Consider the following 24,509-nt stretch of genomic DNA (forward strand, 5'->3'; position numbering starts at 1 on the left):
ATTCTCCAACACCTATTATTTAGGGTCATAGGAGTAACTGCAACTCAAGTGAAGGATAATTTGTAGTACTACTGAGTTTCACTTCAAAAAAATAGAGTTTTAGCCATTTTCAGGGAAAAATTGTACCTTTATCATTTACTTTGTTGTGTGACAGTGTTGGGATTGCCTGTATGATGGTATATAACTCACATCTTGGACAGATTTGCTCTACGATTGTAAGAGATGTTGTCAAATAAAGATGGTAATATTCAACTGATATATTATTTAATTGTCACACTTGGGAGTCCCAGTAATGCATTTCAGACATGTGAGCACAAGTTACCAGTGAACTCTTAACTGAATGGGAAAAGTGGTGGACGCAGCAGAGCAGTAGAATTGTTGTGGACAAAAAGCTGAAAATTATATGTGTGTTTCAAACAGCCAGCAGGTTTGCTTGGTAAATATTGTGTTTTGCTATGGCAAACTAGATTAACAGCTTAGCTGTAGGAAAAGTGAAATCATACTTTTAGCACTGCGTGTGGTGAGTTTTCTTGTTTTGTATTTATTGTGTCATTGTTCTATATGTACTCTTCAAGATATGATGAGAGAAGAATATAACACTTCACTGCAGATCAGATCCTCATCCCTGGAAAGTCCATCAGCTAGGCCCTATTCAGAACATATCAGACAGCCCTATATTCAGTTACATGATTTGATCATGGTAACCATTGGGACTCATCCTTGCAGACAGAGATCTTTTAAAGCATATGCAGTTTACCATGTGGCAAATGGGCAAAAAAGAATAACCCGGTGAGGCTTACCAACATATGGACTCATTTGAATATTATCTCCCCAAGCAACTGACTTCATGAACAGAATCAATTCAGCTTTTCCTGAAGGTCAGCAACATAGAGTTGTTAAAAGAGCAAAACATTACGCTCTTCTGATGACAGCACTCTTTCTTCACCTTTGATTCCCTTTTTCTACTGTGTTTAAGCTGTAGAGGAAGACATGGCTGACTCCAACAGAAAAGGTGAAGCCCAAGATAAGACTGTGATCTCATGTAACATGAATTCATTTAACTTCATCAAATGCAATGGTGATATTTTTAGGAGTACTTAAGTATATCAGGACTATAATAAAGATAGGCTTATTTAGTCTTTAGAGTAGCCACGACTCAGATCTTGTGGGGCTTTCTAAATCGAGCTCAGTGGTTTAAGCTATATCTGGAAAAATTCTGTCCAGCAAGTAGCGAAGTCAGCAGAGCTAAGGCAGATGATAAGCACCATACAAGTAGTCCCAGCAAGAGGGGAGAGGGCAGTATTCTGCAAGGTCCTCAGTTATTGCAGGGGCAAAAGACCCTTAAAGTCAGATCATAACAAGGAAGTAAAAGAAGAAATGCTGTGCAAATCATTTTCCTAAATATGTTTTATTTTTAGATGGGTAGGCTTTACTCTTAAAACCCCAAAAATTTCAAACAGAAATTATGTTGTCTTGCCTGGGCTGCTGAAGAACTCATGCGTGGAATACATTAGATGATGGGGGGGGTGGAGGGGTTGCTCCATGTGTTGGATTAATGCCTGTTATGTGCATAATTGTAACCATATGTTTACAAAAGCCAATATAGTGAGAAATACAAATCTGTTCTGATTTTAGAAGAAAAAAAGTTCCTGCAAGTAGTGTTATGGGATATGTTACTGCAAACTTTTACATTTGTTATTTTGATGAGTAAGGATTGCACCTTCACTTAAGCTATTTGAGATGAAAATTGTAACTGCTATTAATTCTCCTGCCTTTGGATATATGCTGAGTGCTTCAGAAGAGTAAGTTACAGTATAATATGGCAAAATATTAGAGTCAGTTGCACTGGGTTTTTACATCCTATTACTTTTCTGAGTTAGCTGTTATTAGCCCTTATTAAAGGTAGATTTGGTTAGATGGACAATTGTCTGTTGCAAGTTGATTGCAAGTATGTTGTCAGGCTTTCAAATGAATATTTAAAGTGGATCACTGCACGATTTTTCTACAAATTCTCTTTTTATCTCCTGCTTCCTCTCCCTCCATCTTTTAAGGAGCTTCCACCCAGAATTCCAATGCAGTGGAACCAGAAAAACAAGTTGACAGTACAGTGAAAATGGCCGGAGTTATAGCTGGTCTTCTGATGTTTGTTATTATCCTCTTGGGAGCAATGCTTACCATCAAGAGAAGGTAAGTTTCTGCTTTGCTTCCATCTTGGATGTTCTGGCTAGAGTGTTGTTACTTTAAAAAGAATTGGTAGAGATAACACATTCTGTTTGTGTTACAGAGGGCAGCAGCTAGTACCTATTTATGTAATGCTACCACTAAGAAGTTTTAGTCCCAGAAGAAATGCCTGCTGTGGCAGATACTATATAAGCAACAAATGAATGCTTATGACTGCAAAGAGTTAATGATAATTAATTGATAATGAGAAGGGATAGCTCATGAAAAAGCATGGAGAAGTACAAAATGATAATGAGGCAATGGAAGTGGGCATGTAAGCCTGTGCAGGTAGCCTAATAGAAGACAAGAATTCTTTCTTAACAGTCAAGAAAAATAACGTCTTAAAATAATGTGATCAAGGATCTTGTTTCCAAGTGAGTCTTGATGAGACATATTTTCACACAGCAATTTCTTTGCAACCAGTGTTCAGTTGGAATATTACAACTTGCTGAGGGTTAGAATCTTTCCAAGAGTTAGCTTTGGTTTACAGGGGAATGAAACTTGGAAAAATCATGTATGGTAATGAAATTTGTTCAAACAGTTCATTTTGTGTGATTTTCTTTGGACCATTTGCACTTATACTTTGAAGTAGACTATTGTAGTTGCTACTGTTTGAAGAGCTCCACATTTACAGTGTAATATACTGATTCAGAAAACCACTTAGGCAAGAGATTTTCTTGAGAAAAGGATGTATTATGTATATATTTTTACCAGTCATGTTTCTGAAGTGAGCCCTACTTTTCAACAGTAATTTGATTCTAAATGAAACAGGAGCTAGGTAACCTGGCAGCCCCTTGTCTATGGTACAGGTGGCATTACATGTGAGAGCCTTGATGATTTTACTTGGGCTGTTGCAGGGAGCGCAGCTTTTCAAAGCAAAGTTCTGTTCCTTTGAGATCTCTTATCTCTATGACAGTCAGGCGTTTTCTGAAAATAAGAGCAGCAGTTAAATCTAGATATGATCTCCCCTATCTTGATTCAGGGCACATATGCAAATGGAATAACTATGCTACAGATGCTGGAGTGCAGGGCTGCTATTCAGAAGGACTTTGAGAGGCTGGAGAAATGAGCTGATGGGATCCTCGTGAAGTTTAGCAAAGGCAAAGTCCTGCATCTGGGGTGGAGTAACCCCATGCAACAATACAGGCAGGTTTGCGGAAAAGGCCCTGGAGGTCTTGGTGGACAAACTGAACACAAGTCAGCAATCTGCCTTTGCAGCAAAGAAGGTCAGCTGCATCCTGGGTGGTGTTAGCAAGAGTGTAGCCAGAAGGTTGAGGCAAGTGATTATTCCCTTCTGTTTGCCATTGGTGAGATTGCTCTGGGCATAGTGTCCAGTTTGGGGATCCTCAGTACAAGAATGGCACTGATATCTTAGAACAAGTCCAGAGGAGGGTCACCAAGATGGTTCGGAGGTGGAGAATCTCCATCCTTGGAGAAATTAAAAACTTGACTTGGACAAGGCCCTGAGGGACTTGCTGCAAGTGAAACTGGTTTAAGCAGGAGGTTGGACTAGCTGTCCTTTGAGTAGCCTTTGCAAACGATGTAATTCTACAAAACTGATCGCATGTGTACTGACTCATGTGAAATCCTGTTGAACTAACTGAAGGTGTGGGCAATCTAGATTTTTAATCCAATTTTTGTTGTGTGTAAGCATTTCAGATTTTATGGGCAAATGTATATGTGTATGTGGTGACATCTACTGCACTTTCATTCAATGTTAAGCCCAAACAGTATAGATGTCACTGATTCCAGTCCCCTGGGAGCTTTTCACTTCATAAGCAGGAAAAAAACCCAAACATATGCGTCCAATGAAAAACAGAAAAAGGGTTTCAGGAAAAATTGAGCTGGGTTTCTGGTTTGGTTAATGTCTAGCCCTCATCCATTCCTGTTACCTTTCTAAAAGCTCTTCAAGAAAAACTTTTATTGTCAGCTTGAAAGATAAAACTTATAAGGGAAAGCTATCATAGCAATGCTACATCTGAACATACTGGTGTATTTCACAAGCTATTTAAAGTTCATAGCATGTCTATCTTATAATGTATCATCATCATCATTATTATTATTATTATTATTATTAATCATGTATATTGCTAGGCAAAAAAGAAACAATGATTTTTCATGATGACCACAAATTCTTTATTTAAGGACAGTTTTTCTGTGGTGTAGCCTGCCAACAGTTAAGCCAGAGAGGTAAGGATATTCTTATGAGGCAATATACTTTAAATATTAAGGAGGTAGTATTTGTAATCTCTGTATTTTCTCAAATATGGAATTAAATTACAAGATGGGAGGAACTTGGATGATTAGGCAGTTTGTCAGTGGATGTACACTTACAAATGCTTCAGTGGCAATGAAGGAAGACAGTAAAACACATGATGGTTGTTCCTGTGTGAGAGATGTCTTCAACAGATTCTGATCAAAACGGAAATCCAAAAGTCAAATCTTTGTTGCACTAGAGTAGGTTCATTTTCAGGATTTTCACAAACAGTGCCGACCACCTATCTGCATGCCGTAGGTCAGAATTTCCATAAATCTCCATAATTAGTGCTTTCATTTTATTTTCAGTCAGTTATATGTGTGGTAGAATATCTCACTACTTTGTTCACCAAAGGCCATTTTTTCCTATTTTCAAATTCCACATCAAACTCATTTTCCCAAACAGTCTACCACGTCTTTTGAAATGTAAATGTGGGACTTTTGCTATTAAACACTGTGATTGCTGCCAATCTATTTTTTGTATAAATTTGAGAACAGTTAGGAAATTTCTCAGGGGTAGAATTATGGACAAGTAGGGTTTTTTTCTCCATCACTGTGGAAGAATTCTTCATTGTTCTCATTCTGATGAATGCATTGATATGGAGATATCTTGATACATATCAATGATTCAACATCTTTGCTTGTTCTTCTGTCTTCCACTGGAAACTGGAAAACCAGCAAAAGGCCAAGTTATCAATATGTAGGAATCTTTCCAAAAAAAAGTAGAAATTTACAGTTTATTTAGATTATCAGATTTTTTGCTTTTGTTTGTTTTTTAAATGGACTCTACATATTTTCTGCATAATATAACAAACTTTTACTAGAGATCAGGAGGAAACTTAGTGACTGTATTATTGTTTAGTTAACAGGTATATAAAATCAATGGATTTTAGCTTAATTTTTTTTTTTCTGATGTATTTTTAACTCAGGTAAGTAAATGATGGGGAGATCTATCATGACCCAGCTTTTTCCAATATTTGATTCTTCTGATGTTTCCACTGTCACGACTGCTGCAATATAAGTTGATATCTCATAGACAGAGAAACACAGACAAACCCAGAATCAAAAATGCTCGTAATGCAAAGCAAGTTCTAGAGACTGGAGACTGAGGACCTTTTTGCTTGATATAAAAACTCCCAAGCTAGCGCTGACCTGAGCTGGCCCCCTAACACAGTGCACATGTTCCTCTGTGGAACTAGCCTGGTTCCAAAAGCAGCAATGTTTAGTGAATTTGGGTGTGATGTCCCATGGACAGAACTTTGGTGTACTTGGTTTTGCCATAGGCTCTGTTAACCTGGGCATCTTTTTTCCAAAATTAAAATTAGAAAGGACGTGAGTGGGAGTACTAGAAATACAAATTATCCCCTCTTTCTTTCCAGAGCCGGAAAGCTACATTTTCCTCTGTCATTCCTCTCTTAGTGCAAACAGCCAAAATCACCACAGTCTGTATCTCTCTGCCTGTTTGCTGTCATTTGCAAGGTTACCCACTGGAATACACACTATTATAAGAAATAAACTGGCTCATCGATTTTAAATTCTTTTTCCCATTTAGAGGCTATAACAGTGCAAAAAGAGGTTTTGGAGGCTTGCTCTCTCTAGGTCTGTGTAGTGCACCTTCAACATTGCTGAGAAACCTGCTGATTGCATCAGTTCAGGGTCTCCCTTGAATGGGCACCACCAGTCACGTCCAATTGAGGCTTGGAGCTGCATATGCACAAGTGTTCCCTGAAGATGAACTTAAGCCTGTCAGGCTCATTTCATTTGTAAACTAATGCGGAGTGGGACCAGCTTTTATAAAAGGAAAGGCTGCTTTGGACCACAGATTGATTTGAACTTCTGGAGGAGCACAGCTGAAAGCTCACACTTGTCTGAGAGAACAGTTTAACAGCAAAGTTCTCTTTCTATTTTACAAACAGAAACGTTAGGAGCTTAAGCTCTTGCATTCAGTTTTTGCATTAACCTTACTTTAGAAAGAGTTCCCCTTTTCAGTTCACTAAGGCTAATGCCTCAGTGTCCAAGACGGCATCATCTTGCAAGGCAACAATGCAGAAAAATAACTTAATTAGACAAACTTGAGGCATTTTCTTCAAATGGGGCTGGAAAATATCACAGTGACATTTGTTCATGGTCCGGGGCATCGTAGTTTATTGGTAATAGGCACAGTCATGGATTTCCTCAATGAAGCGTTTTGTTAACCAATGCAAAGAGCAAAGGAAGGAGAGAGATTAGACGAGACGGAAACACTAAGAGAAAGCAGACACTGGTTTGAGATTAGGTTTAAGGCAGATCATCAGAAGCTGCTTTTTGTTTCTGTGAGATGCACCAAAGCAGCATACTTTTCTGAACCTTTCATATGCATGGCATGAGCAAGTGTTGCCCAGTTGCTCGTAGTTTCAATAGACCATATTGCAAAAACTCTAGCGGCTTGTAAATTTCTGGGGGCTGCCAATGTTTCATGGGGTTTAGTCAGATATGTGAAGCTAAATTAAGCCAGGCAGAATGTTTATGCAGTGGAAAATTTGGGTTTGACTTTACATTTGTTATCTAAAAGTTTTAGTTGAACCCTAAGGTTGCCTGAAGTCTGCTGAAGTTTCTGTATGTGTGTATCTATGTAAAAAATGTGTGTGTGTGTATATACATTTCTGTTTTAAATATCACTCTCTTACATGTGAAGATCCTAGAGCTGCAAACATGTAACTCATGTAGCTAGTGGGTTCCCAAAACGAAGGAAACAGATTTTGTTAATAGTTTTCATTTTAGATAATACCTCATTTTTATTGTGTCAAAACATTGCTAATTCTCTAAGGAGCTTGTTTGTTTGTCCTTAATATTAGTTAAATACTTTTGTGTAATAGAGATTACAGGACTGGTTAGTCAAAACAAGCTGAAACAAGAAAAACAAGATATTTGTAAACTTCTTTTCTGGAGAAAATACCCTGTGACTTTGCCCCCCAAAAGGATCAGATTTTGGTCAGTTCTGATTTCATTTGGACAGTTTTAACTCCGGTGTAATCATGACTTGCATTTCCCTGGAGTGAAGAATGTGACACACTTCAGGCTTGTGCATTTGAGCAGACAAAGCCTCTACTGACCCCTTTAAGTATACGACTGAATAAATAGGATCAGACAGCCTGTCATGGGTGCACTGTAAATAAGTTCTTTAAACTGCTGTTGGTAGCAAAAAAGGAGATTTGGGGCTATGTAGGGTCTAGGATTAGTTCTTTCTATGAAAATTCAGCTCCTTATTCTGGATTAGAATTTAGGTTGTTACCTTAAACTAATTAAATAAAACCCAAAAGCCTCTTGAGCAGAACTTACCCAAGCTATAGGATAGAACTAAGAAAGGGATATTTGCAGATTCAGTGACCCGTGTCCCTTCTGTGTCCATATTTAAGGTGGATGACAGGGTTTTCAGGTTGTGTGATGCATTCTAGGATCAGGTCATGTTTTTAGTGATCTCCAACCCTGACAAATGTTGACAGTTACTTTTGAAATATTCCTTAGGAATTCCTTATTTTAGGTTGCATATTTTTGGAATATTTGAGCCAAAATGGCCTGCCCAATTTTAAAAAGTAATCCTCCTTTTACTTGTCTTCCTTTATTTTCTGTCCTTATGGAATAAATCTTTCTGAGCTTTCCTCTGCAGCCTTGAAGGATATGTAGCTTTTTAATGAGAACTAAGAGTCTTGTGCGATCACGTATGTCTGCTGGTCAAGACACGAGAAAAGCAGAAAGTACAGCAAGATGTTGAACGGAATAATTACAGTTGATAGTGCTGTGTGAAACCTGGCACTGGTCTATCAGAGGGGTTGGTTTAATGGAATAATTTTGGGGATGCAGGAGGTTCAGCTGTGCGGGCTCTCATTTTCCACATCCTGCTGATTTTTCCCTTTGTTTAGAGGTTCGGAAGAACTTTGAATTTCACAGTGAATTTCAGTGGCAATCACTGCACCTTAACTGATGCATTGCTATTGCATGTAGAATTCCTGGGTTTCAGGAGATAGTAGCATTATGTTAAAAATGCATTCAGGTGTACCTTGGAATTGGTGTCTTTCAAATAGCTTGGCATATATCGGGAATCTGACCAGAATTTCAGGTTTATAGCAAGGGCCACCACCAGGCAAAACATGTCATTTCAGAGCAATCCACTTGAACATCTGTAAGTCGCTGTCCTTCACCCAGTGTGTGCATAGCAAAGAGGACAATTGTGCAGGGAGTAACTGCGCTGAATCTGGTTTCCATGCGTGCTTATGAAAGTTGTGTTCAGAGGAACCATAAAAGTGAACACTTGAACCCTGCATTTATACTTCTCAATGCTTCCTAGTATTTGTAGTGTCTTCAAGGATGGGATTTTAAAGTTGTGCAATAGGTTGAAGTTTGTGCTTCATTGTTTTTCCCTGTCTTGACTATAGCTGCTTTTTTCAAGGCTCTCTTGTGCCTTGCTGTAAATCTGTAATAACATGTGCTAGATCTGTTGTGAAACAGCCTTTTCAAAGAAGCCTTTTCCCAGTTGTAAAAGGGAAGACATCACCTCTTAAGTTACAACTGATTGCCAAGGCTTTTTTTGTGGCACTGCTCAAAAACATATCAAAATGTTCTGAAGTGTATTGTTGAAAAACTGTAATAGAAAATGCTTAATCACAGTGACGCAGAAAGCTAATGCATACCCCCAGTGATGATCTATAAATATGTAGTGATGCTTGAATTGTTAATGAACTATTTGCATTTTAGAGTTTGATGGAGCTTGATTTATCATTACACAATTTGCTCATTGTCTTAAGTATTCCAAAATTGTGGTGTTCTTGCATTGTCAATTTGCTATTTATTGTTATTTATATTAATAGCTCTTACATATTTCTTTCGATTCCAAAAATCTCAAAGCACTTCACAGGCAAAGGTAAGTCTCGTTACCCATGTTACTGACATGGCAGAGGTGAGGAGGTTTATTCATGGTGACAAATGTCAGTAGCAGAAATGGAAACACAGGTTGTGTTTCCTGTCTCCAGTTCAGTATCCATTGCTCACAGATGTATAGCTTCTGAAAAAATTGTAGGAGAATAGTAGCTCAGTACAAGAGGCAGCACAAATATTTTGTATATTGAAAAAAATCCTAGAGTGCATATAAATCTAATTATGTGGTTTTCTTTTTTTCTCCTTTTGGATATTTTGTTCATCTGCCTGGCTGTCAATATTTAGAAGAAATGCATATTCCTACTCCTATTACTTGTAAGTACTTGGCTGGGGATGACGTTTCTTGAGTGTGCTCACCCTGTGGTAATTTTGTGCTTTGTTGTATTCTTTTCTTTTACCAGTTGTTTTTTGGGGGTTGTTTTGTTGTTGTTGTTTTTTACTGTTCCACTTCTCCTTGTGTTTCCAGCAGCTTGTGTTTTATTTTCTCACTTTCACATTGTTATGTTTTCCCTGTTTTAGCATTGCACCTATAACTGTGCCTGCAAACACATAAATGTCCACAGATATATCAGTTACGGTTTGTAGTTCTTCAAATGCTAATGGACAAATACGGTGTGTCCCAACTGCACCTTTTCTAATTGTTCATCATATTTAGCCAGACTGCAGGAAAATTTACACCTGAAAGTTAGTGTTAGGAATTTCTCAGCCATGGAAGTAAGCTTTTTATAAAATGTAAGGTTTCCGACAACTAGGACTTGACATTATCTCAGCACACATCCCTGTTCCTGGAGTTGCCAGGTTCTGGTTATCAGTTTAGACCATTGGATGATGAAGTGGTTCAGATATTCAGATCTAAATCACCTGTCCAGTCCTAATGACAATGCTGCATAATTAAGGCAGTTGTTAAGGTGCATGAAGACGCTTCACACATCAGTACTTCCAGAGCCATCTGTTGTCTAAAGATTGAGGGGCTGGAAAGTAATCAGGGCCAAGCTGTTTCTGCCATGATAATAGTTGTCTGAGGATTAGGAGGAGGGGGGCGGGACTGGATCACTGATCTGAGGAAAGAGTCCTGGAGAATTGAGTTGGATGCCTTTGCTGCAACCAGAGGGTTGGGAGGGATGGAGAAGGCAACTGTTACTGCTGAGAGAAACAGGTCACCTCTCTCCAGCTCTCGGAAGCAGCAGCTGTATCGCTGACCTAAACCTTTCCCCCAAAAGCAGCAACCTGCCAGACTTTCCAGGGCTCTGACATTGACAAAGTTGTCCAAAGGGCCACGTCTGCTCTGCTAACCCCTCCTAGTCTGCCACCCCTGGCAACCTCCTCCTTTGCCTGTTCCTACAGTTCATCTTTGTCTTCATCTTGTGACTTTGTCTGATGGACAAATCTGGAAGTTGTTCAGCAGGTCAGCAAAATGAATGCATTTATATTCTGCTCTTTTAGTGGAAGTTGACTGCTTTTTCGTATGAATTGATTTACATCCAAAGAACAGAGCAAAGCATTAAGTATGAGGATCCCTATGTATCACTTGTTGGAGTGATTTTGCTTCTCAATGACCTATCAGAAAATAATTGAAAGAGGAACCTTCCCCACTTGCTAAGTGTGTGAGGAGCCTAAAGAGACCAGAATGAGCTTTAACTTTGCCCAATTATGTAATTGTAAATGCAGAGTAACTCCATTTCCTCTAGACTTCACACTGGTTCACCAAGAATGGAATTTGATCTTAAGTTGTCAGATTTTAAGAGAAGTTTAACTAAATGTTAAAGTACGGGATGGATTTAACGCATAGATGCTACTAGCTAGATGCATTTCTTGCTACAACCTTTCCTTCTCTGCACATTTCTCATGAACTTCAGAAAAGTGCCCTCTGCACTGTTCTGTTGTTTTGCTTTCCTTACAACTCGTCACCACCATTGCCTGAAAAATTCAGTCCCCAGTTTTCCATTATAATTTTGTCTTCTTCCAGTAGGCAGGATGTGATCAGGAATATTCCCTGCTTTATTTTATTTCAAGATTTGTGTATTTAAAAAGATGAATCAACTTCTGAGCTCTATGTGACCCCTTTTTAAAACTGTACAACATTGCTTTAAGCAGTCAGCTGAGGATTACTCTGCTACAGCGAGTAAAGGTATCATTAAGCGGTCTCTTTGCTGTCTTGTAGTGGCTTCTGTGGATCAATATACTACAACTTTTTTCTTAGGGAACAGGAGAGTGACTCAGGAAAAGTGAAGAGACAAGGCTCTGAAGGTCATCCAAGCCTGAGGTTGCAATGAGCTTCAGCAGTAGCAGAAGCAAGTGATTTAATAAGATTTACTATGGCAGATGTACACCATGTAGCATATCACAATAGAGAAAAGCCAGAGGTATATTCAGGCAAGCTTATGTGTTCATAGCAGCCAATTGAAGCACTCAGTGGAGATTTGAGCTCAGGATACAGAAATCATATACCTCCCTAGTACTACACCCAACATTTTTTGCACAGAGCTCATTCTTAGCTCTGTGCTTATGGTGTCACAGGTACCCCATCAAGCATGAGCTCTGCTAGCTGGAGCATCACTATGGTAGAGGTAACACGTAAACAGTCATCAGAAAATAAATACTTCCATTGTCAGGCTGTGCATGTCAGAATTTTGTTTCAGATTGACATTTGGCCTGTTCCCTAATCTCGCAAAACCAAGCTCTGTTTGTTTTGTTGCCCTCCCCCCCACCCCCCCGGAACAATAGTTGGGGTACAAGGGATGTTGCAGTAGCGAGGGAAGAAAGCAAGAGAATCCATGAAGGAGAATATGATGAAGTTTGATTGAGTTTCATGTTTCAGGTTTCACATGAAATAGGATGTTTCATTATGATTGCAGATGAAAATCTTAAACTGCTAAGGACTGTGTAGTTCTAAGCCAAAGCTTAGATAATAGAAATTGCTACAGCCTCTTGTGAGCAGAGAGGTTTGATTTAAGTTTATTTGAAATCTTGTGAAAATAAGAGCAGCAATATGTATATATATAGATCTTTAAAATAGAATTGGTTTGCATGCTATGACCTTGTGTGAACGTTTTAATCCTGAAGTAAAATTCAGTTGAATGAGTTACCAGTATTGAAAAGCAGGTTCTCAAATAGATCTGCTGGCAGAGCTTTAAATACGACCATATGGACTACATTGCTTTATTTTTAGTTTCAGTTTCTGGACTTCAAAGTTGTGCTTCTTAGAGTAATTCTCATCTGCTTTCAAATAATTCCTCTCAACCCTTTTTCATCTGCTATACTGGCATTTCTTCTTGTTAGGGACCAAAATCTCCAACCCTAACTCCTCTAAACAGTTCTTAATGATAAGTCTAATAAAGTCACGGAGACTTATATCATGAGTAACTGTTTTTTACAGAGATGGGCCATAAGCATTGTGGTAATCTCTAGGCTGGAGTTCTGCCTTCAGCCTGTCTTGTGTTCTGCTGCAATCCAAGACTGTAAAATCTGATTGTGTAAGATGGTTGAATACCTGCAGCTTCAGTGAAACCAGTCAAAAATTCTTATTTATAAGAGCAGCTCTTTTAACTATTTTGTGCATACATCGTTATGGGTAAATAGTTACAGGATTTTTGTATAGCAACACTTCATTAAAAACTTCCTACAACATATAGGAAGGGATATTATTGTGGCTGAAAGAGAAGGCCATAAAGATCTTTAACATGCTTTAAGTGGAAATATAAGCCCAGGAGGCCTCTATTCCTAACTTGCTAAGTCATTGTGCAGGATTGACATCATTTTGTGTACCTCAGTGTACCATCATTAAAATTTAGTTGCTTACGATTTGAGATCCTCGGACAGAACTTGGTTGCGTGATGGGAAGAGAGGGATGCGGAATTAGGAGTTTCTGTCCTGGTGCACTCATTGCATCAATGTCGCCAGGGTGATGCATGAACCTTTTCAGAGGAGTTACTCTGTATTTACACCAATACAAATGTTTTCTAAAGTCTGTACAGAATTGCTAGCTTCGTCACATTGCACTTAAGTTTAATGCACTGTAAGATATCATGTGCAATGTAAGATAGCAACCCAGCCATGTCTGAAAGTTTTTGTTTCTTTTCGTAGCTGAAACTGTAAAACACAGACAGCAATTTGTTTGATTTAAAGGAGGTTTTGCATTTAATGACAGAGACCTCTTTTGTAACAGTATTTTCAACAGCAGCAACCCATATCAAGGCTTTATTCTTTCCTCACCACGAAAAAGAATGGAAATGTTTTCTGTGTGGGGGTTGGTTTTTTCTTTTGTATTGTTTTGTTTTGTTTTGATTCTTTCTCCTGGGCTGGGTAATGGTTGCAGAATGAAATTTAATCAAGAGTGATATCAGACCAGAGAAGTACTTCTAGAAATACATAGATTCATGTATGTGTTACAAGAACTCAGTTTAATGTTATTTATAAGTAAAGGGCACTCAGTGGCCAATATGTTGTTTTCCTTTTCCCCTCAACTGATCAGAGTACTGAGGACAAGATTGGAATGTAGGAAGCCCCTTCAACTCCCATCGTAATTTCATACCAATTTTAATTGTTGTGGTGGTTTCAGCCAGGACTTTCCTTTCATGGCAGAGGTTCTGTCAAAGGTATTAAGCTAAATTTATACTTGCATCTTCTGAAATAACAGGGTTTGTGCTGAATTTATTTCCACCGTCTGTGGGACATTTGAAAAGAAATAAAACGTTATTTTATTTATAGGCATACCTCTGTATAACCACATACATACATAAATATCTCCATATATTTCCATGGATGGTGGGATCTGCCTGCACAGGACAGCTTGCTAAATCAGAATTTTAAGAGAAACTGGTTTTCTCATTAGATGCTGGAAAAACAGAATCATCAATCAGTGCTTATGCCAGTCTAATGAAAGCAAAATTTAAAAAATGCAATTAAAATCCAGAAAGGAGGTGAGATTTTATTTAGAGTGTGTCTGTGTGGTGATTGCAAGTCTAAACTTTGCAGAGGGCAGTGTTTGCTGGCTGTCTATACCAGCCTATATGTATACTGTATGGTTCTTATATGCACCTGTCTTGTCTAAAGTTTATGTGGTTCTTAAGTAAACGTCCTCCACAAATAGTGATTAATTTGATCAAGTAAAGCTTAGAGAGCACAGCCCTACATTTCAAGACCCCGTGTTTGTATACACACAGTACAAAATATTCAGAGCATCTTTTGACTTACATCTACGTTACATCACTTTCTGGTGTCAAGTAACGTTTGCTTTGTAAGTAAAAGTGGTGCGGCTGCTCCTCACTCTTCACTTCACCTTTCCTCTGGTGAATTCCCTCTGCTCCTGCAATAACCTGCACTGAGTTTGGCTTCACCCTGGCAGGTGCTAAAAAAGTGCAAGTAAAGCTGTCTCCACGCTTGCCTGCAAGTGGAGGGTTTGCCCTTGTAGCAGCTATAAGAAGCAGTAAGCTGCCTATGTACTCAGGCCAGAGAATTTTTCTCAGCTCTGCTGAGGTTACAGTCTGCGCAAAGGGAGCATGTGGGGAACTGCAGTTTTTGGCAGGACCACTGGAGCACGGGGAGGAGATACCCCACCTGTCAGGCTGCCAGAAGCTGTACTGCTTTTAACTCTCATTCCTCTTGCTCGCTGTTTAAAGACCTCTAGTGACTGAGATTTCACAGCCCACCTGCCCAGTTGGCTTGAGAGATGGGCAGCCTCTACTGTATATGGTTTTCCTAAAGTTTAAAATTAACTGCCCTTCCCACAGGTTAGCCCTATTACTTTTTCTCAGCCCCTGTAAACAGGGAGAACAGCTTCCCTGTGGTGTCTTTTCATATGTTTGAAGACCTGTCAGCCCGATTTGATTTTCTTTTCTCTAGATTAAAGATCCATATTGCCTTTGGCCTTTGCTTGTAGCTCATGTTTTCTAGATTTACCGTTCTTGTTCTGCCTTGTATGTGTCCCTTTGGCACCCATCTTATTTGAAGTGCAGTATCGCAGCAGAGGCCTTACTGATCCTTGGTCAGAGCAAAAAGATTACCTGTGCCTTGCAGACCATAGTGCCATGTATAATCCCTCCCTTATTTTTACACCAGCATGAAACTGTCTGTCAAATTGAGTTTGTGATCTACAGGTTTGGGGGACAGAGGTCCTTTTCAATAGAACTGCTAATAACCGGTGCTCCCAGTTGGGTATTGCACGGCTGATCGCTGCCTGCCTTAAATTTGTGCAGATTTCATCATAAATAATATGTATACTCCTAGCAGGCTGCTGCGCACAAATATCTAAAAGGAATTGTATTTTGTAGCTTTCTTAAATTGCATATTGAAAATGAGGGCAATATGCAATTCTCGTCTGTAGGAGGAAATTTCATGTTTAACTTACGTGATCTATACCTAATATCTAAATTACCTGTGCATGCAAATCTACATTATAGTGTATATAATCCATCCTTGTGAAACATCTAAAATTAAATCTGTCAACGTACATGTACAAGAGCTCTTTAGGAGTGGCAGTTACAAATTTAACATTCATGCATGTAAAATTGATATAAAAAGTTAGAGTTTGAAGCTGCATTTAAAATATAATCCCTGAAGTTTATCCAGACCTCTGCAAAACAGGAGTCTGATCCTGCAGATACTTCTAACTGAAAGTGTTGCTTAAGCTTTCTGATTAACGCCTGTGGCAGTCAATGGTTTGTACTTGATACTAAGCTTGCATTCCTGGACTGTTAAACTGGAACTCCCGCAATTTTAATATAGTGCTTCAGCATTTTATATCTATTCTCTGATAGGAGTAGAAGTTTGAAAAACAGCTGAATCAAGTCTCCCATCTTCCCCTCCCCCCCCCCCCCCAAATCTCACTTAATTGAGGTTCACTGCCAATAGTACTTATCCTTGCTTTAGTTGGGTTAACTTCAACTGCCTGATTATACAGCTGGTTTCATTTTTTTATTCTGCTTTCAGCATCTTTCCGTCTCATCCCTTGTGTGTGTAGAGTGCCTGTAAACATGATCTCTTCATTTACAAACCCTCTTGAACTGAAAAGAGCAACCCAGTAAACCCCATCCATGGACTCCTGTTTTCCTCTTGGCACACTGTCCTTACGCTTAAATGTAAAACAGCCATTAATATCACCTTATTCACATTTTGACATTTCAGTCTCTTCACCCTATGTTGATTGTATCAGACTCTTCTTCCAAATATCTGCCCGGTCCTTCATGTCTTCCCCTTTTCAACTGCATAATGCATGAGATGGAAGGTGTCTTCTCAGTGCCTGGTGACAGACTGTGCCAGGTACCCACTGGCAGCAGCCTGCGGCTGGCCCGTGATTGACACTAATGCACTGATAGCAGTTTCATCTGAGTGTTGCAGTTGTTGTGTTTAAGGGAGGCTGGTCAGTAAGAAGAGCAGGAGCCGTGTCACTGATGCAGCTTGTCAGTGATCCACAGAGATCCCTTGAAGTGCCCTATTTTTGGAAACAGCATTTCCAGATAAATGCTTTTCCAATTCCAAAGGCATTTTGACATGCTGGGAAATAAACCTCTACCTAGCTGTGGGTTTAAGTCACATCCCTAACATTCTAGAAAGTGCTAGTCATTTGATTTTGTAATCCTTTCTATGAATTATAATGATGGTAAGGACCAAATAGGCTTAGTCCTGTGCTGCCACTCTATCCAGACGTGTAACGGAGGCAGAAAAGGCACATTTAGAAACCAAGAGCCCCTTGATGTGTCTGGCATGCTTAGCTCTGAAATCCTCAAAAGAGATCTGTCTTCCTTTTCCTTCTAAATTTAGATGAAGAACTTTTACATTCTCCGAATAGAGAGGGAGAAAGATTAAAAATCATAACACGCTGTTGAAAGAAAATAGTAGCGTTTTCAGATGCAGAACAATTTTCTGTGTGGCTTCTCTCTGAACATGCGTAAGCATTAGCTGGTCCACCTGCGAGCAGCCTGGTTTGTTGTGTGCGAGTTAGATTGAGAACTTTAAACTCATGTCACCTTTTCTTTTTAGGCATTCAAGCCAATGTTTTAGGGGCCTCTCTGTCTTCTACAGGACCAGGTAGAACTGCTTTGCATAGGGCTTTTGTAAGCAGGCCTTTGGGGACTAATGGGCTTGGGTTTGGGGTTATTTTTTCCTGCCTAGCACATGCAGAAATGTTATTGCTCATTCACTGAAAGAGAAAACGAGTCTGCCAGTTCTGGCTCTTTGTAGCTTGTTGGCATCTCTGAAAAGATACCAGGCAATGGGATTTACAGATAATTATTTCCACAAATAATTTAATCTGGATTTAATAAGGAAGTCACCCTTTTTGACTCACCATTTTTAAACACCAGTAGTGGTCGTCTGTAATGGCTCACCCCAGCAGTCCAGAGTGCTTGTTATTAAGGACTTTGGCATTTTGGATTAGTGTTTCCCACTGAGAAATTTTAATTCCTGTTGCCAAAGAATTCACATAGCCGTGTATGATTAGCAAATCTAAAGGATTAAAATAACCGCCTAGCAGGGTTAATACACTTCAAGACTATTGTTGTTACCTCAGGTACCACAGCACAAAAAAAGGGGGCTCCCATGGCTGCAGCTCATAGTTAATAAATCTGACTGTGCTAACATTGCTGAACACTGGAAGCAGAGCTTTTAACATCATTAAATGCCAGCTTTTTGCTTCATCACTCAAGGACAGTTACTCTGTTTGCATCTTCATCTGCAGAAGTGGATACACCATGGAGATTTTGTGAGACCTAAATATGCACTCTGTATTTATGTTCCCAATTTGAATAGCTATGGTTTGAATTGAAACCACTAACTGTAAAAGCCTGGTGGAGCAGATGAAACAGGTGTATTTGTTCAAAAGTTTGCATCAAACATTGGACACTTCTCCATAAATCTGTGCTCTCCTGGTCTGGATTATCAGTTTGCCTTAAAATATTCATTTCCCACAGACACAGGCAAAGGTTTTTGTTCTCTTTGACCCTTCCTTGCAACTGAGTGTAACTGGCCTAGCTACCCATCTCACAAAGGGCTGGGGCTCAGCTGTGTGCTTGAACTTGCTTGTAAATGCCACTCTGACATGTGCTGTGAATAAATAAAGCCTGTTGGAATATGTTGCAAGGAATATCCTTTAAAGAATCTAATGAAGTTTAAAAAATGGGTAGTATTTACCATAAGCATGTCATTTTAGTGAAGAAAAACCTCTTTGCAAAATAATTTAGTTGTTAGGATTTTTTTTTCTTTGAGTTGGAGAAAAAAAAGAAAACTAAAGCTCCTTCTTACAGTAATCTCTTTTTCTCCCTTTTATTTTGTTTTGTTTTCTTATCTACAGAAGTAGCGTAAGCAAAGTTCTTTGCTGGTGCTAGGGATTTGTGTGATATTTTTTCAAGGTGCGGGTTGTCGAATGTCACACATTCATTTTTAAACAGTTTTGCTCTCTGATATGAATGAAGCACAGGGCAGTCAAATGTCAATGGAAGCTTAGCAGCTCACTTCTCCTGCTTCTCTCCATTTTCTTATTATTAGCTGTGTTTGCAAAAGGGGAGCCTCTTACGTTGTTGGCTTTGTTAGTGTTTTCAGAGCAGGCAGTGTTTCTGCTTTTGCCAATGTTTTTGACGTCTCCTCAAAATAACACCCATTTTCCCAGAACAGAGGCATATTTGAACATTTCTAAAATAACTTCAACCTTTAAATTGCCCCACCCTTCACTAACTGTCGATCCTCAGTGCAGTTCGGGCGTGTGTCAAAATTTAGTAGAGGCTGCTGTCCTCATTGCTCTGCTTGGGGACAGGGCAAAACTCCTGCTCCAGCTCTCAGGTTGCACAGAGTCAGGTCACAGTCTCCACCGGGGCACTCAAAGAAAATCCCCGGTGCAGGTGTCCCCGGGGATGGATGTAGATGTCCCACTTACCTCCTGGTGAGCAGTTCTGATCGCTGCCCTCATCCCGGGCCCTCTGCTCTTCCTGAGCGGCTGACACCCGCTCCAGGGACTTTACCTATGCCACCCTTGTCAAGGATGATGTAGCACTCCTACTGCTGGGGTGATGCAGGTTTGTGCAAGATGAGTTACCGGAAGGGACAGCTAAGCTCAAAGACTGGTATCGCTATATTTATTGTGCTCCACAACAGTTATATTAAAAAGTTGTGGGGTTTCCTCTTGTGCGGCCTGCCACGTGCCCTGCATGTCTGACCAAGTGGGATAATTGTGGTTTTCAAAATATTTACTCGTTGTTTTGTTTTTAATGAGGGAAAACTGACCTTGATTTCTCCCCTCTTCAAAACACCCTAAAGGAAGCTAGCCAAGAAGCAGAAGGAGACTCAGACCAGCACGCAGAGGGAGATGGGTCCCGTGGCTACTTCTGACAAGACCTCTACCAAACTCAGTGCTGTTCACAATGAAGAAGCTTTTTCTTCCAGCTGCCAAGATGTTAATGGATTCAGTAAGTTTAACTTGCTTGCAATGGATATGTCCCCCTTGGAGAGCTCTAGGTTCTTAAAAGGACCTATTCCTATGGGCACAATATTGAGGAGCTAGGAATGACAGTGATAGAGATCATTGCAAAAGCTTGATAGAAATCAGTGGTCTGAAACGTCTCTGACGCTGCCTCTATTTTAACTGTCAGATAGGTGGAGAGCATTGCTTCCAACTTCAAATCTACTGAGAATAATTTATGAAGTCTATTCTAATAACTGCATCAGACAGTCAAAAAGGCACATGTTTATTTGTTCTTCAGAAATATTTTTTCCTTTGTGAGGAGTCAAATCACTTAGCTGACTTGTAGGATGTAATAATGTTTTCTGTATGAAATTGTTATGAAAGAAAGCATGGTCTCCTGGTTAGAGAACTGGAAAGACAGCACTTCTTTCGTCTATGTCCTCAGTTTATTCTTCACATGGGTTCAGTAAAACTAATCTTAGTTAATACTTGTATATCACTTAGACCTCTGTAGCTGGAAGAGCAGCACAAAGTCATACTTTAGCCTCACTAGATCCAGATTGAGTGCATGGTGGATTGCATGGTGGATTTGTAACTTTTTCATATTAAATAAATTTTAACTTAGACACTATGGGAATGTCACTCCTTCTTTTGACACTTAGCCTGCTAGTTTGAACAGGGGACAGCTCTGTAACACAAGTATGTACTATAACTCTTTCGCCTTTCTTAAACATCTTTAGTGAAGTGGTTTTTCCCCTAATTAATAACATGGAAGTGCTTATGGTACAAAATATGTTCTGTCATTGAAACCTTTCTTTGTAATCTCAGATTAAGTGGGACAGGCTGAGTGAATTCTTCTTTCCCCTCTATCTGTAGGTCATGTCAAATTCCATCTGCATGTGTTGCTTCTGCCACTCTGTGTAACATACCTGTGAGATGGATAAATAGGTGTTTGGGACCGTCAAGTCTAGCAGTGAACGCTTCTCTCTGATATTAAATTGACTTGAGTCAAGATCTAATTTTCTCAGGTGCTGAGTAGCTATATCTTCTAAAGAGACAGCAAGAGTTGTCAGTGGTTCATATCTTTGAAAGACAGGATAGCAGAGGACAGCATTGTAACAGACATCCTAGAAACAGCAAAGGTAGCTTGTTTAACATGTATGGGGGAAATGAAGTTTTTAACACTTTCTTCAGAGTCTGGATTTTTTTAAACTTTGGGGAATTTCTTTTTTCCAACCAGAAAATAAGAGATGAGCTTGAAATGTGACCGCATTTTTTTCCCCCTTGGTATTTTGAGAGACTAATTAAAACAGCTGAGTCATTTACTTGAAATGACAATTATAGAAAATATGTTGTATCTAATTTTGTAAAAAAGCAACCCTCCAGGTTTTCTCTTTTTTTAATCAGTTAGTCCTTTGCTTGTCTGACATCACTGCAGATTTTATCACTACCTCCCTCTATAACACAGCCTGAGTCAAGTCATGGGCCCATTCTTTTCTTTTTTTCCTCTTCGTATCCCTGAGAAACAATTACCAGTAAGCCTTCATGACTTCTCCAAACTTTTTACTGCCAAGTCCAGGATGCTGAGGTGTTGGAGGTAAGTTCTCTTCTGTGCAATAGTGTGCACGTGCTGATACAGGAATTTTGTGGGTAAAAGACTTTATTTTTAAAAAATTGCCTTAATAGAGTTTAATACCTGAGGGTTTCTATATGGGCGTACTCTAACTTTTGAACATAATAGGATTACTTCTCTACCTTCCTGCTAACTAACAGAGTTTTATAGGGGGTCATCAATCCTAGCTTTTGAAATCAGCTGTCTTAAGCAGCAGTCAAATTCCTTCTTAAATTGTCCTTTTGCCTCCCGACAGTAAATAGCATTTGCAGATATCTCATGATAGGTAGTCATCCTCTCCATCTTGACCCTCAGTTATGGGAGCCTGAGTTGACTGTAGCAGTGACATGGAAATACCCCTCTCCTTTTTGAAGAAAGTCCACCAAGAGAGGCTAAGTGTTTTCAAGCCCAAGATCACCTTGCTAGCTCACAAAAGCGATCGAATAAGACAGCCTGTTAAGTAGGATACCTCACAAGTATTGAATGACTTGCAAACAAGTTTATGTCCAGACAACAGCGTCCTTGCAGGGCATGTGTCCTTCCCTCCAGTTTTTCCTTTCTGTCCCGATAATTTTAATGACTTTTCAGGCAGAACAAATTCAGTGAGTCCCTATAGAAGCCTTTTTCTTCCCATAGTCTCTCCAGCTTGGCCACTGGTCTGCTCCTGCTGCAGGAGAACTTTTGGGGCCCCCCTGCTATAGCCCCCCCCCGTTTGCTGCCTGCTTCGCTGCCTTACGGCACTGTCACCCCACAGGGAGCTCCCACCTGACAGGTCCAGCAACTGTAACGGGTGCTGCCTAGTGCTGTGCATCATGAGCGACAGCAGCTGCCTTTCTGCTTATCAGCCTCTCCTTTTCTGAGAAGACATACACCTGGCTGCTTTTACAGGCAACTCTGAAAAAAGTATGCAGTGTAGTAATGGTGATTCTTTCCCCACTAAGAGTTACCATCCTCCTGTCTCTGCTGTTGGTAAAAATGCAGATTTCTTCACCTACTCTATCTCAGTTTTCAATATAAACTCCTGCAAAAGGCATCATCCATAAAGTCGTGTTTGCATGCAGTGGAGTCCTTTGTTGAAGCCAGTGCAGTGCTCAGGAGCACACAGTCCTGTTGGACATTTGTAGTTTTGAATTTTGTCATTTGGCAGAGGTGCTCATTAGCAAATGTAATTACATTCTGGATGATCTGTAGCCTCTCTGCTGGAACAGGGAGACCTCAGGTCTTGCTGAAAAGTGGAAGAGAATTGGGCATTTATCTTTCCTGGCCCAAAGCAAAGCCGCTCATCCCTCTTTCCATTCTACACTGTAACTCATTACTCAGACTGAATTCTTACTGGTATATACAGGATTTTAAACTGAAGAGATTTTTATGGACTGAGCCTCTGTCTCTGACACCATATGGAATCAGAACACGTGTCTGCTGAAAGATAGATTAGTCCATGGCTATTCCAGCTTGTCTGGTTTTGCCCACAGATTATGTGGAGGTGAAGCAGGCTTATCATAGCTGTTTGTTTTCTCAAATATCTTGCTTTTTAAAAAATAGAAAAAAATCCTAAATCCATTAAAGGTAGGTGATGGTACTTGCAGTGTTTGGGCCTGCTCTTCAGTTTGCAGGAATATTTGGAAAGCAGCAGCGTTTTCCTCTGAGTGGTGCAGCAGAGTCACATGTAGGCATTGACTCTGTGCAGGGTTAGTCTGAAATAAGATGACGAATTGGAGACAAGATGGGCCTAAAGTTATCCACCAATATCTGTGCCCTGACCAGAAGGGTGTGCAAGGGGTTGTTATTGCACAGAAATTGTGCACAATTTGGCAGCCCATCCATGTGATGGGAGAAGCAGTAGTATGTCATCTCAGCAATGATGCACTAATGATATGTCCTGTGCAAAGAAACTGTGCTTTTGGGTTTGCAGTGCTAAATACCATGGAGCGGGCTTGTCCAGGAGAATGCTGTGTCACCAGCACAGCCATCTTGACATCCTTTGGGGGTTTCTGGCAGGAACTGTTTGATTCTGAGGATTTACTCTCGTAAAATGCAGCCAGTTTTGCTAGAGACTGATTTATTAGGGTGTGCTTAACTTTTGTGACATCTCAGTTTGGGAGGAGACAGCTTTCCAGACAATTTTAGGAGTGAGACTTGATACAGATTAGGTAGATAGCTTTAACATTACAGACAGAAGCAGAGTTTGAAGATGGCATTTTGGAAGCTGTAGGGAACGGAGTTTTGCATTAGTGGGCACTACTGTACAGTTACTAAGTTAATGTGCTTTTACTAGCGAGAAAAAGGAGGTAAGAGAGAGATGTAGGTAAGTGGCACCCAGGTTGTTAAGGATCACTTTTAGCCAAGAAACATCTAAATTCACACTTTTCCATATCCTGCATGTTTTTGTGATGAATGAAATGTAAAGGTCTTCAAATTTGCTGTAAGTCACAACAGACAATTACATCAAGGTCTAGTTTTTGCTCCTATCCAATAGATAATTTTCACTCATAGTTATGTGCTAAATGGAGTCCAAGGACTTGTAAGACCATGACCATGAGATGTTTTCTTTAGTGAAAAATTCTAAAGTGAATTTATTTAAAAATAAAAAATAAAGCCAAATTTCATCGAAGGCATAAGAGGAAAAAATACCAAAATCCCTTTTACTGTTTTTCATGCTGCTTTGGGATTTTTGTGGGGTTTGCTAGTTCAGAAAACCTTATGAAAAGTAAGGGAGAATAATTTTCGGAATAGGAAGGAGCCTCCACCATTCTGTGTGACTAGAGGGATCTGTGTGGCCTCACATGACACTCCAAGGAGTATAAAGAAAATTTTAAATGAAGTCTTAATCTGTACCCTGACATGAAATCCTCTGTGGAAGTGTTCCCTGTGATTGCACACACTAATGCTGTAAGAACCTCTGGTTAGGTAGCAGCACTGTGTACACATCTCTTGTTACAGAAGCCACTACCAGAATGATTTTGAGAATGAGCTCTCCAAAGTTTTGCGAAATTTGTTTTTTTGGTGTGCTTTCTTCTACTTTTTCTTCTAAAGAAATAATCTGGAATTTACCTCCCTGTCTCACAAATATGGTTCATTTCATAAACCTCAGTTGGTAACATTTTTAATCAAACTCATTGA

At 39.7% G+C, this 24,509-nt stretch overlaps 1 protein-coding gene across 2 annotated transcripts in view; it reads left to right on the forward strand.

Moving 5' to 3' along the window:
• The window catches only part of PTPRT (protein tyrosine phosphatase receptor type T), a 485,911-nt gene that overhangs the window by 412,657 nt on the left and 48,745 nt on the right, over positions 1-24,509 (forward strand). The window contains exons 14-17 of one of the 2 annotated variants that reach the window (XM_049816979.1): positions 2,052-2,187; positions 9,673-9,702; positions 17,365-17,412; positions 19,633-19,781. In XM_049816979.1, coding sequence (XP_049672936.1) covers positions 2,052-2,187; positions 9,673-9,702; positions 17,365-17,412; positions 19,633-19,781 — 363 coding nt within the window. The remainder of the gene's footprint in view (positions 1-2,051; positions 2,188-9,672; positions 9,703-17,364; positions 17,413-19,632; positions 19,782-24,509) is intronic. The other variant, XM_049816980.1, reaches the window with a different exon arrangement.

This window comes from Accipiter gentilis, chromosome 14, assembly GCF_929443795.1.
Source record: "Accipiter gentilis chromosome 14, bAccGen1.1, whole genome shotgun sequence".
Taxonomy (NCBI): Eukaryota; Metazoa; Chordata; class Aves; order Accipitriformes; family Accipitridae; genus Astur; species Astur gentilis.